Source organism: Bubalus kerabau, chromosome 3, assembly GCF_029407905.1.
Source record: "Bubalus kerabau isolate K-KA32 ecotype Philippines breed swamp buffalo chromosome 3, PCC_UOA_SB_1v2, whole genome shotgun sequence".
NCBI classification, from domain to species: Eukaryota; Metazoa; Chordata; class Mammalia; order Artiodactyla; family Bovidae; genus Bubalus; species Bubalus kerabau.
Genome location: NC_073626.1, coordinates 25,419,142 through 25,437,921, shown reverse-complemented (window position 1 = coordinate 25,437,921; position 18,780 = coordinate 25,419,142). Strand labels below are relative to the sequence as shown.

Here is an 18,780-nt window from a genome sequence, read left to right as displayed (position 1 = left end):
TGTGAACAGGTTGTAACAGGCACTGATCCCCCTTTAAATGAGTTGAATAAAGTAGTTTGTGCACACACACACACACAAACACACACAAACAATCAGAAATTGGGTAGTGTCTAACCAACTAGGACCTGCAGCAGCCATTCTACATCTTCAGTGAAGCAGAGCCACAGCCCGCGGGCTTACTCCCCAGGCACCTGTGAAATTTAAGGAGCTTGATCAAATCTCCAACAGTCTGGGTCCCTCAGAGTCCTGCTTCCTTTTCTGCTCTTTACCATAGGACTTGGAAGTACTAAGAGGCAATACACTGATTACTAGAATCGTGCTCACAGTCAAAGCTTTCTGCATTGCACCTGCCTCTGAAAACTCTTGTCTTCACTCACACCTTAATTCTGGTAGCAGTTCCTTTCTTTCCTCCTGATGCAGACACTACAGAAAAACCCAGATCCTTCTCCTTCTTTCACAGAAATCTACTGAGGTTGATAAAAATAGGTGAGTTTCATCCACCCCAGAATAGGAAGTATATAAAGTAGAATGCTAACTCCTCTAAAATTCATCAGCCATCCATATCCCTGCAAGATTCTGGCCAATACTTCTGGTCAGACTCTGGATCCTCATAAATACAACTGGAGACCTACCTTCGGTTCTGGGTTCCTCTGCACTGATTCAATAAAATAACCCCCTTTTATTCTGCAGAGTGATTCAGCTCTTGTGCCCTTTAATAACCAAATGGTGTATAAACACCATAAAAGGGACTTCCCTGGTGGTCTAGTAGCTGACTCTGTGTTCCCAATGTAAGGGGTCTGGGTTCGATCCTTGGTCAGGGAACTAGATCCTACATGCCACAACTAAGAGGTCACATGCCACAACCAAGACCTGGTGCAGCCAAAAAAATAAATAAAAATAATTTTCTTCTAAAAAGCATTAAAAAAAATTTTATTATCACCAGAAAATTGACTTCCCATGGCAAATTACAGCCTAATCAAAACTAATTCAGAAACAGTCCACATCTAGCTTCTCAAACCTGAGTCCATGGCATGAACTGATGATTGTTGTAACCACATGCCCAGGAGTCTGTCTCCAGAGCAGGGGGATGAGACCCCCCAGTCATCCAGGCTGCACCTCAGAGGCCCCTGTCACAAGGGATCTGAAGCTCCAGGAAGAGCCACAGCGAGGGGTCAGGACAGTGATGGGCCCTATGGGGACACAGCCTCGGGGTTGCAGGGCAGCAATGGAGACTCGGCCCCAGGGAGACCATCAGCACCAGAGCCTGAGCTGAACCCCGCCCCTGGGAAGCTCACAGGCTCCTCCAGAGAAGGATTGCTAAGGGCAACAGGGAGCCCCTCAGACCCTCCCACGTCGGAGCAGATGGTCATGGACACGTCCCCTGACCTAATCATGAAGTATGGAAAGAGAGTCCCAGAGAAGAGAGCCTGAGAGAAGGAGAAAATGTGGGAGCCATCAGTCATGTTGTAGAAGGAGACGTCCCCTTCCTGGTGGTCCAGGAACACCCCCACTCTAAGCCTGGGGTGGGGAGCCTGCATGAAGGATAGCACAGTATAAGGTACAGTATAGGCAAAATATCTTCTTTCAAATCTCCCCACAACCCAGAACCCCTTATCTGAGGACTCTATGCACCAGCCGTACCAGCCTTCCCTGTTCATACCTTCCCTACAGACCCCCAGGGCCCACTCGCTTTGGTCTCCATCTCTGATCTCCACCTCCCAGTAACAGCGCCCTGAGGTGATGCCCTCAAAGCCCAGTACACTGCATTTATCTGCAGCGTCCACACAGGAGGCCTTCAAGGTCACACTTGTCTTTTCATCAGAGACAACAAGGTCTGAATGGGCAGATCGTGGATCCAGAGTGACAGGCCCTGCGGAGAAAGTTGTCTATCATTCAAGGTCCTCCTCTCCCCAAGAACACACAACCACCCCTCAACCCGGAATCCCAGCTGCATGGGAGGAAGGCTAAGCACCCTGACAACAGGAACTTGTGATTCAAGTCAACGGGCCTCCAAGCAGGAAAAGGACCCACGAGACTGATTTCAGGGTGTGATGTATCACAGAGCCCTTGAGGACCAGCGTGCTCTCCAAGGGCTGAGGACCAGTAGGCTCTCCAATGTCTATTTAGTATTCAATATCGGCCAAAGTCATCAGCCCCACCTGTGTGTGACTACCACCACCACATCCCACCCCACGCTATTGATGGTGCCAGCATCTATATCACCACTGAGAAGTGAAGGAGAGGCCACAGGGACAGCAGTAGGAAAATCCAGAAAAAACACAAAGTCACTCACAGGCCTGGAACTTCTCCTTCTGCCAATCTACAAGGAAAACACACATTTCATATCAGGGGTTCACAAAGACTGTACAACACACTTTAGGGTGGGTACATGGGGTGGGTACTGAAGCTGCTAATGAAGGATTTGTAGAAAAAATGTTTGGAAACATTCACTTGATACATTTATTGCTTTTTTATACACATGCACTCACACACACACAGAATGATCATTTTGCAACCTTTTGATGAAGACCTAGCCATAGACCTTAATACTCAGGGATTGAGAAGCTGGAGACTGACCTGAACAGAAAGATATTTGCCATATTTGCCTACCAAATTATTCTTTCTCAAGGCCCTTGCCACATATCTATAATGAAAGATAGGATTTCTAGAGAAAGAATTGGGGAGATAAAAGCTTTCGTTCACAAGTGAAGAAATGATCGGGCTGAGCTTGCAGGTTGTCCCTGAGCCATGGGTAGAGAGAATACAACTGGCTAAGCCGAACTTGGAGCATGACTATGTGCCAGGAGAGAAGAGAGCTCAGCGCACAGCACTGGAGAAATCTGACCCAGGTAGAAGACAATGCAGAGGTTTCCAGAGAGGGAGAGAGATGTTCAAATAAGGAAGCATGACAAGCGCTGAAAAGATGAAACACGAATAACTTTTCCTTCCATTTTTGTAGGAACAAAACCATCCCTATAGACATGGCATATTGTGAAAATATTAAAAAATGCTGATTCTAGTTTCATGGTACAGTTTATTTTTTTTAATGAAAAGTATAGAATTAAAGGTATACATTAAAATACATGTGACTTAAACTTGGCAGAGAACATGAGGATGGCAAAAGAAGACTACACGATCATCACTGTGTAGAAACAAATCCCTGCAAGAATCAGTAAGACGCCTGAGATGGCTTCTCACCCATTGGTGCCCAGGCCTCCGTCATCCTCTGGGTTCCCCACTTTCTCTCACAATTCTGTATTCCTGACCCTAAACAGGAGCATTCCAAGCAGGAACAGGGCCTATGACAGAGGCTCAGAGGGCGCAGAACCTTCACTCACCCCACTGCTAAGGGTCCTCGAGACCACTCTCACTGCATGAGCATCCCTGCAACCACACACCTGCCCCAGCACCTCTGGGAGGTGCAGATGGTCTCATTATCAGAGGTAAACTCATTATATGGTTACCTAAAAAGGGCTTAGGAATGTAAGTTTCTCTTAAATATTTTAAAGAAGACTCAAGGAGTCCATTACATTTCATGCCATGAACCTTGCAAACTCTCAGTGCACTTCTCAGATTCACACCACGTGGCTGTGACTTTTGACCTTGTGACCTTTGGCCTCTCTTCAGTCACTCTGTCCACTCAAAACCTCTACAGGGCATTTCCCCCACACATTCCTATACTTCCTTCACATCTCCTCCTCTCTTCCTCCTGCTCTTTTCTTCCATGATTTGTTCCCTTACCCCTTCTCCAAAAGCAATTTAACCTCTCTCACAGTCTCCTTTTCCAATCTTCTACATTAACCCTGAAAAGGGGAGGAGCAGCCTGAGCCCTTCAGACAAATATTCTCCTAAAATGGAAGATGATGGTCATGAATAATCCATTGTATGTTACATTTTTGGTTTTATGACCAAAAAAACGCACTTGGGATTTTCCATATAATTTCATATCTTTCACACCCTCATCCAAGGAGTCCATACATATCCCAGAGGTGGTGGACCCCAGAGTCAGAACACCTGCTCCTCATCAACCAAGGAGGCTTGGAGGATGAAAGCCAGCCTGGGCATGGGGTCAGAGCACGAGGAAGCAGAGAGAGACCAATATGGCAGAGGACCAGGGAGAAACAGGGAAACCAAAACTAGAGCCAAAGAGAGAAGAATTCAAACCAAGTGTCCCATAAGCAAGCGAGCATGACTTCTGACATCTTCCAGAGATGAGCGATCCCTGAGCCACACGGTCGTCCCCTGCTGCCGTCCCTCCTCACCGCTGACCCCTCCGCTGTCACTGTCACAAGAAGTCCCCGTTGCACCAGGTGTTTGGGGAGGGCGCTGCTAACCCTGACCGTGCCCTGCAGTAGAGCACGGGCAGGATGGAGGCACATCTGTGTGTGAGGAGTCCCTGCAGTCTCCAGGTGGAGGCTACAAAGGTGACAAGAAGACCAGGAAACCTACCCCACCCTGCTGTGGGGTCCCCTCAGGGAGAAGGGGGCAAAGTCTAGGTCGGGAGGGGAGGCCAGAGGAACTCACATCCACTTACCTGCATACAGCTGCGCCTTCCTCCAGGCTGAAAGGGGACACACTCAGGTGAGACCTCAGCCAGAAGAAACCTGCTCGGTGTGAATCCACTGGCCCTTGCCTCCCCTCTGCTCTGCAGGTGAGACTAACTACAGTGGGGGAGAGGCTGGAGAGGAGGTGACTTCCAGCCACGTGCAGACAGCAGGTGTGGTGGGGAATTCCCTGGAGCACAGGTAAGAAGCCTGCGGCACTCTGGAATGACTTCCACCGCTGTCCCCTGCTGCGTGACGTTTGGCTAGTTCACCTAGTTGCTCCTCCTTCAAAATCCTTCAAAACTCCTGTTTCACCTGTTACTCCATGTTGCTGCTCAGGCTCAGAAGCTATTTGTTTGAATAGATTTTAGGGGAAAAAAGTATAAATTACTCCACAATGTTAACAATTAATTATTGCATCAGTATTTTCTGGAAAAAATATATATGGGAAATTGACATGAAGCAGGAATTTTAAAAGAACATAGATACAAGGTCAACTCCAAGGTAAAACTGGCCAAGCATTCCCAGAGGAAATCATTCTAGAGAGACATGTCATTTTTCTGGGCAGCCCATGACTTTTCCATGCATCGTCAGCCCAGGTATCAATCAGCCCTCAATCGCTTTCTGATCATCATCTTGAGGAACTGGAGAGAAGAGACTCGCCCTGGATGGTGTGCTGGGATAGAGGAAGGAGGCCACACACAAAGTTAATCACCATTTGTTTGTGTAGCTCCTTCAGTGAAATCTCAGGGCATGTGGCCCTCAGGTACTGATCAAAAACCAGATGCATTCAGGCTACAAAGCTATCGGTAATTTTCGGGTTGATCAGGGTTAGAATAAGACCCAGGGTGCGTGAGAAATTCTAAGGTCACCATCAGACCCAAGCTTCCTGCCAGCCCAGGTCTGCGAGGGGCCTAGGAGCCGGGTTCTGCCTCCCGCAGCTTCCACTTCCACCCCACAAAAGGGGGTCCACATGTCTAGACACAAACAAGGAGAGGGACACCTTGGCACAGGTAAGACAGACCCAAGGACATCTGGAGAGTCACTCACCAGCCAGGTAAGCAGATTTCCTTCTCTCTGAAAAGCAAAACACAAGAAAACAGGTGTTTTCTAAGAACCAGAAATGTCTGAACCAGTGAGACATGCTAAGAACCAGAATGTCTCCTGTGGAGGGGATGCAGAGAGCTCAAGAGGAAAAGCAGAACTTACCTAGTTCTTCCTGAAGTTTAGCTGAAAGAGAGTGAAAACAAAAAAGCATGAACTCCACTCCCTAAGAAAAAGATTCACAAATACCACCTCTCTGTGTGTAACCCCTGGCGAAGACATTCCAACTGCAGACCCATCGGAGCCTCCCCAGCTCCAGCTGTCCACCCAGGTCTCCCCAGCCACCTGCTCTGGACTGGGATTTCCCCAGAGCCCTGGACTCAGGCCCTGTGGTCAGTTCCTCCCTCTCAGCACCAGCTGCCACATTCACCAGCCTTGACCCCTGTCCTGCCTTACCTGCGTCCTTCAGCACTTCCTCCTTTGTCTGACGGTCCTGCTCGCTAGTCTGGCACAGAGTCTCCTTTTCTCCCCTCACCTGCATCTTCATGGAATGTTGTCTCTTGGTGTAACATCCAGCCCCAAGGAGCAAGATCACCAGCACAGTCAGGCTCACCGAGAAAGCCACCTTCCAGGGAGAGGCCTGGGGGAAGAAGGGCTCTTTCGCCCAGCCAGACACCCCGTCAGGACCCCGCCCAGGACAGCCCAGCCTGGAACACCCAGGAACACCCGGCCCCCTCCTCCAGCCCTGCTGGAAGACAGGAGCACCTCTGACCTGGGATGAAAATGGCCATGGCCTTCTCCTGGCCCAGGACAGGGTTGAGGATGGAGCAGGTCACGTTCCCCACAGAGCTGTCTCTCACCACCAGCGCCGCCTCCACGCTGAACAGCCCTTCAGCATCCTGGGTGTAGACCTCAGATAACACCAGGAACTTCTCTCCACTGAGGCATCTCCACTGCACTTGAGGCTTCGGGAACCACCCCGAGGCCGTGCACACCACGCGGACCCCATCTTCCTCAGGCCCTGTGATGCGCACCTGAGGAGCAGAGCCCACACCTGCGGGAGGCAAGATGTAGAGCCCAGAGACCCAGCGGTGCCTACACCTGCACAACTCCAGGGGGTGCCCTGCACTTGGCATTCTGGGGGCTCTGGGGACAGCCTGCTCCCACAGGGAACAAGGAGGCATCCTTGCCTCGGAGAACAGAAGGAAGGAGCATGGGGACCCCCAGCGTTTCAGAGGGCTGGACCCTTCTCCCCAGTCGTGCAAGTGAAAGGGCTGATGCCGTGTAAACAGGGGGAGGAATGTGGTCCCAGGTCCACCGTTATCCTTGCTCTCCTCACCTCACACTCTCCCAGGGCATCTGCTTCCACACCCACTGCCTCTCTTTGAAAATCACCAGGAAAATTAGGTCAGCTGACACCCCTATGCCCTGAACTCTGCTTCTTTCTATCCTCAGGTTTACCTCCACATGGACTCCTCACATAGACTTCAAACTCATAATTCCAAAACTAATATGTGCTTTGGCCCCATCTCTGATGGCTTGATTATGAATATATTCCCACATCTCCACTCATCTTTATATCCAGTCCCTGTCCCTGTCTGCCACACTCTTGTCCCCTCTGAACACCCTGCCCCCTCACTCACTCCCACCAGCCATGAGGACCCCAGGTGTCCCTAGAACACACCAGCCACACACCCTCCCCAGGCCATTAAGGTTGGCTGTTCCCTCCCCTTTGAACTTGCAACCCCCAGATGTCCAAGACGCTGAATCCCTCCTTCCAGTCTACGTTCAGATACACATTCTCCATCAGGACCAGCCTGCGCCTCTGTGTAACACTGCAGCCTGGCCTCACTCCCAACCCCTGTCCTGATCCCCTTCCCCTGGTCCACTCGGCTTCTCATCCTCAGCTCTTACCACATTCTAACATCACCTATAATCTGTTTCTTCATTGTGACTGCTTGATCATCCACTTGAGAATATACACTCATAACAACAGGAATTATTATTACGTTCTCTGATGCATCCAAGGTGCTTAGAAAGGACCAGACACATAGTATGTGCATGCTCAGTCGCTTCAGTTGGATCCGATTCTTTGCGACCATATGGACTGTGGCCCTCCAGGCTCCCCTGTCCATGGGATTCTCCAGGCAAGAATACTGAAGTGGGTTGCCATTTCCTCCCCCAGGGGATCTTCACAACCCAGGGATAGAACCCATGTCTCCTGCATTGCAGGTGGATTCTTTACCACTGAGCCACCTGGGAAGCCCAGACACATAGGAGGGACTCTATATATTTGCACTGAATGAATGAATGGATCAAAGAGCCTCCCTTCTTCCTGTGATAAATGCGGGGCTGAGTTATATCTTTCAGATCCCTCCCAGTTCCAACACCCCAAAACGCTAATCTAGTTACCCAAGTCACCAACCTGCCACCTTCAGCTCCAAACCAGCCTCTTCATAGAAGTGTCCTTTTCTGAAGAAGCAGGTGTACAGCCCATTGTCAGAAGCCTGGACCCTCTGGATGTGCACAGCAGCATATCCCTGGTTGAGGAGGTCCCCCACCAGCGAGGTCCGCCCTGCGTAAGGAGCCATCAGCTCCTCCTTCTGCTCCTGTCGGTTCTGATAAACGAACACAGCTTCCAAAGACTTGGAGCGGAACCACCTCAGCTCCATGTCCTCTGCACTCACAGCTGGAAATAGGGAGCACGGCAGCACAGCTTCTCCACCCAGCACTGCCACGATGGGGTGCAAAGGGCCAGTCACCCGGAACTTCTCTGTGAACACAGAGACGGCAGTGAGAGAGCAGGAGAGATGCAGTCCGAGGGCAGGGGACACACAGCATCAGGTGGGAAGGCTCCAGTCTCGGATGAGATGACCACGGGACTGATGGATTGAGCTTGATGACTCTGAATCTGGGCAACATCTCTGATCACATTTTTGTGACCCAGAAACAGTTTCAAGGAGAATCCTTCACCCTCCTGTTCTCCTGGCCCCAGGCCCTTCTGTGAAGGCCCTCAGTGTGAATATGCAACAGAATTGTCATGAGATCAGGGGAATCACAACTGGCAGGGACCCCCTCCACCCCCAGTACACCTTCTGATATAGTAGGTCTGGGGTGGACCCAAGGATATGCCTTTGTAAACAGTCCCTGGGAGGCTGATACTGATGCTCCATGGACCACACTTTGAGAATCACAGCTCTATCCTGCCCCCCACTCCTTGGGCAGGACTGAACCCTGAACAAAGTACATACCCGGGCTCTAGGTCAGAAATTCTTGATCACCAGCCACACCCAGGGCTACTCTATTCCAGCCCTAACTTTATCATGTGTGTTCATGACTTTCTCCTCGGCTCAAACGTGCACTAAAACCCAGATCCGAATGCTGTTTTCGTTAAAAAGCTGCCTTTCTTCTCATCACCCACAGGAACCCATATTCACCCCACTGACATCTTCCCAGAGCCTTTGTCCTTCTGAGACCTGGTAGATGGGTCACGACATGACCCCTGTGTGAGACAGCCCTGCTAGATCTCCAAAGAAAGATTTCAGCTGCTCAGAGTTGGTCTGAGTCACCATCGTCTCTCACATAGAGGGAAATGGTACACTGAGCTCCCTGGGTCTCCTCTCCCCACTCCCATGGTATGAGGGCCCACAATCAGCCCCTCACCATGAAGGACAGGTCACCCTTAACAGCTGTACACCTTGTCCCTACTTGGCTCAAAGCCTTGCCATGGGTCCTCAGTCCCCTCAATGGACCTCAGGCCCGCTGGGGTTGACCCCCAGGTCTCCCTGACTCCTACTCCTGGTCTCTCCCTCTCACACACTCTGCTCCAGCCAAGACTTGCCTCCACAGTCCTTTGAGCATTACAGGCACACAGGCATCTTTGCACTGGCCATTCTCTCCTGCAGAAACCATCCTTCCACTGGAACGGTCACAGACTCACCCCCTCAACCAGGTCTTTGTTCTCCTCTCACTAAACATGCTGGTGCCTGCTTCCCACCTCCCCACCCCTGGCTACCTCCCTCCAGCCTCACTACTCCACTGCCCCTCCTCTCATCTCTTACAACAAACTGTCAATTACAGTCTTTTGTGCATTTCTTACTCGCAGCCTCCTTCTACATTGTAAGCTCTATAAAGATAGGATCTGTCTGTTTTGTTCAAGTACAGCACCTAATGGACTTCCCTGGTGGCTCAGATGGTAAAGAATCCGCCTGCAGTGCTGGAGGCCCAGGTTCAATCCCTGGATTGGGAAGATCCCATGCAGGAAGGCATGGCAACCCATTCCAGTATTTTTGCCTGGAGAATCCAAATGGTCAGAGGAGCCTGGCGGCCCCCAGTCCACGGGGTCGAAAAGAGTCCAATACGAACAAATGACTAACACTTTCACTTTCTTACTGTCACATTTTTGTTCTTTTTATTTTATATTGGAGGATAGCTGGTGGCTCAGTCGATAAAGAATCCGCGTGCAATTCAGGAGACCTGGAGGAGATCATGGCAACCCACTCCAGCATTCTTGCCTGGAGGATCCCCGTGGTCAGAGGAGCCTGGCTGACCCCAGTCCATGCTATTGCAAAGAGTTGGACGTGACTGAAGCAACTCAGCACACAACACATAGACATTTAACAATGTTGTGATAGTTTCAGGTGGACAGCACAGGGACTCAGCTATACATATACGTGTATCCATTCTCGCATGGTAACATTTTTCATAGTTGCCTTTTTTGCTGTGAGGCATGCATGACCAGGCATCCTAATCAGCTACAAACTTATGCCTCTGCAATGGAAGCATGATGTCTTAAACACTAGGCCCTCAGGCAAGTCCTGATAGTTGACTTTTGAAAACATCACAATCTCCACATTGGAAACTGTCAAGGTCCCTTATTTTATGGTTTAGAGACTCTTCTCAATTATATAATTACAGTTACTGCCTGGGGAAGCATCATAATTATTCTAAAGAAGGGGTTCCTCAAATACCCACCCACTGCTGGTGGAGAGAGCCAGCCTAGCTCCCGGGGACCCACACAGGAAGGGAGTGGGGACACACTCACCTGTGGACCCCCCAGTGGGCAGAGGGAGAAGGAGGAGCAGGATGGTGAGGTGGCAGAGCCCAGAGCCGAGGGAGAAGTCCTCCATCTCCTCAGAGCTGGAGAGACACAGAGCAGGAGGCAGACCCAGGGCTGGCCCAGAGCTCAGGGACCCCGGTGGGGAGGAGGGCCAGAAACAGTGCTATAGGAGCAGAGCCCCCAACTGGATCCCTGTGCTGATGAGGTGCTGGGATCCCCACAACTCTGACACCCAGAAAGCACTGAGCCTGGGCTCCTCCCAGCCCTATGGAAGCCTCTGTGGGGATAAACAACCACAAGGTTTGCTTGGGAAAAACGCCCCCCTTCCCTTCCCACCCCAATGGCACCTGCAGCCCAGCCCACTCTGCCCAGAATACCAGGTGCTTCCTTTCCCAGCACCGGGGGCCCGAGCTGGGACCATCCTGCATCTCCCCATTATTCACAACCACCAGCAACGCCTGTCTACCAGTTATGGACAGAGACCCAGGTTCAACTCCTCACTGTGAAGTACAGGCCAGCTCCCACTTGAGGTCCCACAAACGTCCTCCTCAAGGGGACTGTGGGTCCTTCAGAGGCATGTGTGCTGCCTTTGCTGCTGGGTTAGTTCACCTGCACTTCAACCCCACCCAGCCCTTTCCTGCAGGGACAAAGGACAAGGCCTGCACCCAGGTGCTCCGTCAGTCCCCACAGACAGCTTAATCCTCATCCCCACTGAATTTAAAGAAGATTTCTGCATTGGGGTTGGAGATCCCGGTGGAAACAGAGCAGCCGAATGAAAAAATGAGTCCTCATCAGAGAAAAGACCCCAAAACACTAAATGTTTGAAGTGGGGGAGGAGGCAGCCTAGGGTCCTGGGAAGGATAGATACTAGGGGCTAAGCACTGAGTCCTCCACCCAAGACTGGGCGCCTGTCTGCCAAGTTTCTCAACCATCTTCGTGTTATTCCTCATCTGCAAAATGAGGATATTAACAGCATTTCCATCTCAAGGTTTTCATGAGAATCACATGAATTTATATTTGTAGTCACTACATAGAATTAGAAAACGGCCTATCACTAGTAAGTGCTATACAATAACGCTGAAACAAATGAGTGAAGGTTCACCCCTCACTGTGGTGGTCCGGGGTCTCCCTAGAGCCACTCCACCATCCAGCACCACCCACCCTGCCCCCAGCCCCGCCACCTGCTCAGCCTCCTCCTCAACCCTGCTGCTCCCTGCTTGCTCTTCTCGCCCACAAGTGTCTTCAAAACCCACTTACCTGCTATGAAAGGCCAGGACTTCAGGGGCGTCTCTAAACTCAGCAGCATGAGAAGGTTCAGGGACCCTGGGCAGACCCCAAATCTGCCCTCAGAATTCGCACCTGAAGTTAGTCACTCAGAGCCCAATCCTGATTCAGATCCAAGTCTGAGTTCCTCATGTCTGGGGCCAGGTGGTCTCAGGACAGTGGAGAAGCAGCAGAGCTCGGCCCAGGGGTGTCTGCAGAGACCAGACCATGGGACCCTCGGGAACGATCCCGGACAGCTCAGTCCGCCCTTCTCTGGTTCCTTCACTATTGCAAAGTGAAACCTGGAAAAAGCAGTCCCGGCAGACTCTGCCCTGCCCTCTGGACAGTCACCCGGTTATCAAGAAGGAAACAGCCTGATCAGAGCAGCAACAAGAGAGTGGATTCAAGTAAAGCTGAAACCACCCTGAGGGGGACACATAGATACACACTCGATGACTGTTCTCGACAAGTGCTCCACTCCAGGTTGGCATGCTTCTAACCTCGGAAGTGGGGCCATGGGTGGCACAGCCAAGACTAACATCCAGCCCCTGCCTGTTCTGTTTGCACCAGCTGCTCACCACCACAATGATTCCATATTGGCTGGTAAACTGCGCAGGGAATGGCCCCCAGCCTGGCTGATTTTCTTGCCCAACAGATGACCCAGGAGCTCTCACAACCTGGTCCCCCATGGGTTAACCTGATATCAGGAGCTTCCGGGACCAGCTCCAGGCTGAACAGACAGTGCCCTAAGGCTTGTTAAGATTGTGTGTCACCCAGTGCCATCCAGACCCCCTCCCGGCCCGGTCCCAGTGAATACCAGGCAAGGCCTGATCCTCTGATCTCAAAAAAACAAACGAACCCAAGGAGACTGGCTTTTCCTCTCCAGCTCATCCCATCCTGCACTTTCCTTACCTAGTAAAGGGCACCTGTGTTCACTCAGTTTTCTCTGCCAGAAACTTGAGGGGCCTTTTTCACACACCACTCTCCCACCCAGTGTGCTTCCAACACGTTTAAGATTTTTCACAAATTCACGTCACATACTTGCAGACCGCCGTCAATTCTCCACAGTCTCAAGGAACAGTCTCCTCGTGGGTCTCCCACCCCATTTCCAGCCCCATCCCCTCCAGTGCATTTTCCTGCCCAGGTCATGAACCTCTTATTAGTAAGTCCTGTCACTGAGGACACTTAGTCCAGACCCCTCACAGAGGAGGGAGGGGTTAGAGCTGCAGGGAGACTGCCCCTCCACGTCCTCCCCCAGCCTTCAAAGCCAGCCCACCCCACCCCCAGCTCCACACGACTCCACAGGAAGCAGGAGCAAGCAGGGACCTTGGACTCAGAAATGTCCCAAGGTTTTCTAACCAGAAAGCTTATCTCACCAGCCCTTTGAGTCCATGTTGGGAGGGGGAATGGGTGGGAACGACAAAGTAGAGGGAATGTTTAGCACGCTGCAAGAACACTTGAACACAGTGGCAAGATGGACAAAAACAGCCAACTTCACTGCCAACCCCACACTCCTGCTCCCGCCAAGGCATCAGGGTCCTGTGCCAGCTGCCTTAACAAGAAAGACTGCTCACTGGCCACAAATGATTTTTCTTTTTCAAATTATAAATTATCCTAATGTTAGTGGGGTTATCCTGCTGCTGCTGCTGCTAAGTTGCTTCAGTCGTGTCTAACTCTGTGCAACCCCATAGACGGCAGCCCGCCAGGCTCCGCCGTCCCTGGGATTCTCCAGGCAAGAACACTGGAGTGTGTTGCCATTTCCTTCTCCAATGCATGAAAGTGAAAAGTGAAAGTGAAGTCGCTCAGTCGTGTCCAACCCTTAGCGACCCCATGGACTGCAGCCTACCAGGCTCCTCCGTCCATGGGATTTTCCAGGCAGGAGTACTGGAGTGGGGTGCCATTTATATACAAATTACAAGTTATCCTAATGTTAGTAGGCTGTACAGTCCATGGAATTCTCCAGGCCAAAATACTGGACTGGGTAACATTTCCCTTCTCCAGAGGATCTTCCCAACCCAGGGATCGAACCCAGATCTCCCGCAGTGCAGGCAGATTCTTTACCAGCTGAGCCACAAGGGAAACCCAAGAATACTGGAATGGGTAGTCTATCCCTTCTCCAACAGATCTTCCCGACCCAGGAATCGAACCAGGGTCTCCTGCATTGCAGGCAGATTCTTTACCAAATGAGCTATGGGGAAGCCCTTTTTTCAAATTACAAATTATCCTAACGTTAGAGGGGTTAATATTTTACTTTCCTTTTTAACACACATAACAGATCTAAGCCATAAAACAAATGTGAATGTAAAATGAATTGTAATTTTAAAATGTGACTGTTTATAAAAAGGATTAAATTCCTTTTCTTAAAGAGATAATTAATAAATTAATTGACAGTGTTAAGGTGAAAAGTTCACTGTACTGCAGGAAAAAGCTGAAGAACTGTTTTCTGCTTATTTACGTAAAGACACACAAACACAAGCACACACAAAATGATGGCTTGTTTTGACTTTACAATTTTTCCTTTCTTGTCTCAGCACAGTGATCTGGTGAGCAAGCTTTGCCCTGGAAGTCTGCTGGGCAGAGCGCAAGGGCACAGCTGGGGCCAAGACCTTCCTCTGAACCTGCACTTCTGCCCCTCCTCTGAGTAAAACTTCAGCTCCTCCAGAACAGGCTGTCATCTCCAAAACTAGAATATCCAGCAAAGGCAGCTCAGGACACCCTTAGGCCCCTCAGTCCTTCCTGAGAGTGAGCACTGCCCGGACCACCCAGAGATCAGCTGCAGAGCCCATCTGGCCCACAGCACCAACCCCACCACCCTCTGAGTAGACAACCCACTCTGATTCCAAAGTCTGAGATTCCTTCCAGGGGACGTATGTCCCACTCAAGCCCTGAGATGTGTAAAGGTAAAGGAGGGAGACTGGGGAGGAAGACAGTCTTATAGAAAATGTTATAAATTTTATTACTTTGATGAATAACAAAAGAAAATAAAAGATTAGAAAGAAAGGAACCAGAAAAAGATAGTGCAAGGGAGGGCGGGAGGGAGGGAAGAAGCAAAAAGGTAGGGGTAGGATCCCCCTGGCATTCAGCCCTGGTAGGTCTGCCCAGAGTGTGTCAAGCACATTCCCCAGTCACTGAGATGCCAGTGAATTTTGCAGAGATGAGTTACTGCACTGCCCACATGCATGACTCACTCAGTGACCTAGGAAGTATTTACTCACTCTCCCAAGCCCATAGGTCAAGCCCACCCATGGCCGAGGGTAAATCAGGCAAGTCCTGCTTGGAGGCATTTGAGTACCAACTTCTGGGAAAGGACTGAAGTTCTGGCACTTTGGCCTCCGTCCCTGAGAGAGTCAGAGGAGAGAGGTCTGGGGCAATAGAAGCGAGAGAGGCCTGACCAACCCTGAGAGGCTGGTTCCAACAGTCCCTAGGATGCCCACCCTGTTCCTTCATGTCAGGAGACTTGTCTCCACAGGCTGGGTTGTGGGCTAAAGCCCTGAGGCCAGGCCCTGCTCTCTAATGATGTCACCAAATACTCAGGCACACTGTTCACCCAGCGCCAATTTTACTCTGAACAGCTCATACTTTATTATAATCCTCAGAGGAAAATCTTACTTTCTTCATTTTACAGCTGAGATGAAAGACTCAGGAAGGGACCTGCCCAGGTCATGCCTTTGTGTGTCAAACCCACAGGTTCCAGGCCCCCCTAAAGCTCAACTGAGCCCTAAACGGGAGTCCCCAGGTAGGGGCGAACCCACCCCAGGGGTGCCCTAGGGATCTGGGGGCAAGAAGGGAGGCAGAAGAAATGTTAGAAGTTCTACTATAAACGCTCTAATCGATCTCTTTTAGTGTGTTATTTGTGTTGATTTTTACAATCTGTACAACATTTGTGTATGTTAGGCATATGTTTAAAATACATTACTGAAAGGAGTGCATGATCTAGAAAGTCTGGAGACCCAAACTCCAAAATTTCGCTCCAGAAATCCTCTCTAAAGCAGCAGGTTTCAGAGAGGGAGGGAGCAGCACCACCCTGTGGCAGCTCCCTGGGAGGCAGCCCAGAAAGAGGATGCTACCTGGGTGGGAAGAGAAACCCGGAGCTAGAGCCGGGCTGCTCTGCTGGGTCAGCCCAGGTTCCCCTGGGTTCTGCTGCCCCCTTGTGGCCAATGCGGTGGACTGAGAAAGGGCTTCTCTGGCGAAGGACGCTGAGGGAGAGAAGGAAAGGAGATGCAGACAAGGAACGTTAGAAAAATGGACACGGACACAGGAAACCAGACACAAAAGACTGCAGGCTACAGAGTTCCTCGTATATGAAGTTAAATAATGCGCAAAATGTGTCTGTCACAGAAGTCAGAAGAGGGGGTCCCTGGCTTGCTGTAGGGTTTAGGGTTAGGGACCGGAAGGAGAGTCCTGGGGTGGGGAGAATTAATTCAAATACTTATTGACTTACTGAAAAGTTAGCTCTTATTTATTTTATTTATTACTTTTATTTTATTTGGTTATTTTTAATAAAATAGTATTGTTTTAAGAACAAAACTGAGTTCCCACAGGAAAGTGTCGTGACAGTATCAGCATCTCTGTCCAACCCGGACCCCACTCACCAGTCTATGCCCCAAGGCTCCCCAGTCTTACTGTTCCCCTGAAGTCTGAGAAGGGAGGATCTCCCCCTTCATGGACCCCTCCGCCAAACCCCTCCTAAATACACGTTCATGAGAGCACGCACACATACACACACACCCTGACTTTACAAAGGCCCAGCCTTGGGTCTGCCATTTCCTCCAAACAGAATTCTTTCTTCCTTCACCTGCCCCCTCCCCTTTCACCTCTCCCGGCATCCCTAATAGGAACTTACAGGACACACTCCCCACAATCACTGGCACGGTGGGCATTTGTTGACAGCCACGGCAGGCATCTGGGGAAGACAAAAAGGCATGCTCAGGCAGCCTCACACCCTGGCCACCTGACAGGACTCATGGTGAAGTGGACAAAATCACAAAACAAGAGAACCTTTGGGTACACCAAACATAAAATGCACCTAACGGAGGCCCTGGGCCGAGTTGCTAGAGAAGTGATCTCAGTTTCAGCTTTGACTCCCAAACTCCAAATTCCTGGAACTAAGCTGAAAATTGGGCTTCCCTGATAGCTCAGTTGGTAAAGAATCCGCCTGCCATGCAGGATACCCCAGTTCGATTCCTGGGTCGGGAAGATCTACTGGAGAAGGGATAGGCTACCCACTCCAGTATTCTTGGGCTTCCCTTGTGGCTCAGCTGGTAAAGAATCTGCCTACAATGCAAGAGACCTGGGTTCAATCCCTGGGTTGGGAAGATCTCCTGGAGAAGGAAAAGGCTACCCACTCCAGTATTCTGGCCTGGAAAATTCCATGGACTGTATAATCCATGGGTTTGAAAAGAGTCAGACATGACTGAGCGACTTTCACTTTCACTTTCAAGCTGAAAATGGCCTGACCTCTCAGAAGAGACATCTTAGAGACATCTTCCTCGCTGAAAACACTTTGACTTAGAGAGCTGGGTAGAGGGAGAAGTTAAAGGCTGAATCCCAGAAGGCAGGGAGGTGAAGATGAAGCTGCAAACTCTACCCTCCAGATTCTGCTGTGAAAAAGCACAGTCCAGAGTGAGAAGGGAGTGTCTTCCCCACCACCCCACCACCCCCACCCCTAGCCCTGCCCAGGAGAAACTCAATCCTGGTCCAGCCCCTCTGAGGACAGGAGGGAGAAGAATGAGAGATGAAGGGTCTCAGCGGGAAGCAGAACTCCACTGAGAAGTTTCAAGGACAGAGCTGTAAAGAAGAAGCTGTTAACATGAGTGAGGGCTGGGTGAAGGGAAAAAGGGGAGTCTGAGGCACTGGGAAGCTTTATAGCCCCCATCCCGCACGTGCACACACACACACACACGTGAAAGGACAAAGGGAGGAGCCTGGACACTGACAGGGAGACAATATGAGAGAAATACCCCATCCTCTCTCCTTCCCATCCCCCTAGTGCCTACCATTGGCCAAACCCAATGAGCAGCCACAAGCAAATCCCCCCTGCCTCACTCCCTCATGGGTTCAATCCCTGGTCCAGGAAGATCCCACGTGCCAGGGGGCAATAACTCCGAGTGCCACAACTCTTGAAGTCTGCATTCCTAGAGCCTGCACTCTGCAAGAAGAGAAGCTACCGCGGTGAGAAGCCCATGCATTGCAACGAAGAGTAGCCCCTGCTAGAAAAAGCCCCTCGGGCAGAAACAAAGAACTAGCGCAGCCAAAAATAAATAAGTTATTCTTAAAACAAAAAAGCTCCAAGGACTAATGTGAGTTGGCAAGGTTGCAGGATTTCAGATTAACAGACACACATACAAAAAGAGCCATCACCCTGAGGAGTCTTATCAGCACCCTATAAATCTTCACAGGGCAGAAGACGCTCTTCTTTCCAGCATGCAGGCATGGGGACCCCAAACCCAGCACAGTTCTGTGCACCCCTGCCTCCTTCTCTGAAGACAGCACAGGCCAGTCAGCCCCACCGGCCCCACCATGCACAATGACCATGACGGGAGCAGAGGGCTCAGTGTCTGTCTCGGGCTCTGTGGACCCCAGACCTGCACTTCCTTCAGTCGGCTTGTCCTTCAAGACCACCTCCATCAGCCTTTACCTTTATTATAAAATGTTTTAAACTTATAAAAAGTAGACCGAATAGTATACAGATGATGGTATAATAAATACCCGCTTACCCACCTCGTGGCTTCAGCCGTGTTTACTCCCACCCACTTCCCCCTCCTCCTGGATTATTGTGAAGCAAATCTCAGGACTCATATCGTTTCATCTACCAACATGTCTGTTTCCTGGCATTTCATACCCCAGGAAAAACAAGGCTTCCTCTTTGAT

General features: G+C 50.5%; 1 protein-coding gene across 1 annotated transcript; it reads right to left on the bottom strand.

The window, feature by feature from the left end:
* Positions 1 to 1,190: 1,190 nt before the first annotated feature.
* Positions 1,191 to 18,537, bottom strand: LOC129647202 (butyrophilin-like protein 1). The gene is made up of 14 exons (XM_055574395.1): positions 18,429 to 18,537; positions 16,754 to 16,813; positions 15,153 to 15,248; positions 11,905 to 11,970; positions 11,257 to 11,284; positions 10,633 to 10,727; positions 8,014 to 8,382; positions 6,361 to 6,642; positions 5,934 to 6,245; positions 5,754 to 5,774; positions 5,595 to 5,621; positions 4,535 to 4,561; positions 2,294 to 2,320; positions 1,191 to 1,870 (listed from the first exon to the last, which is right to left on the bottom strand). Exons 1-14 carry the CDS (start codon positions 18,535 to 18,537, stop codon positions 1,191 to 1,193), a joined length of 2,199 nt encoding a protein of 732 aa, XP_055430370.1.
* Positions 18,538 to 18,780: the final 243 nt, after the last annotated feature.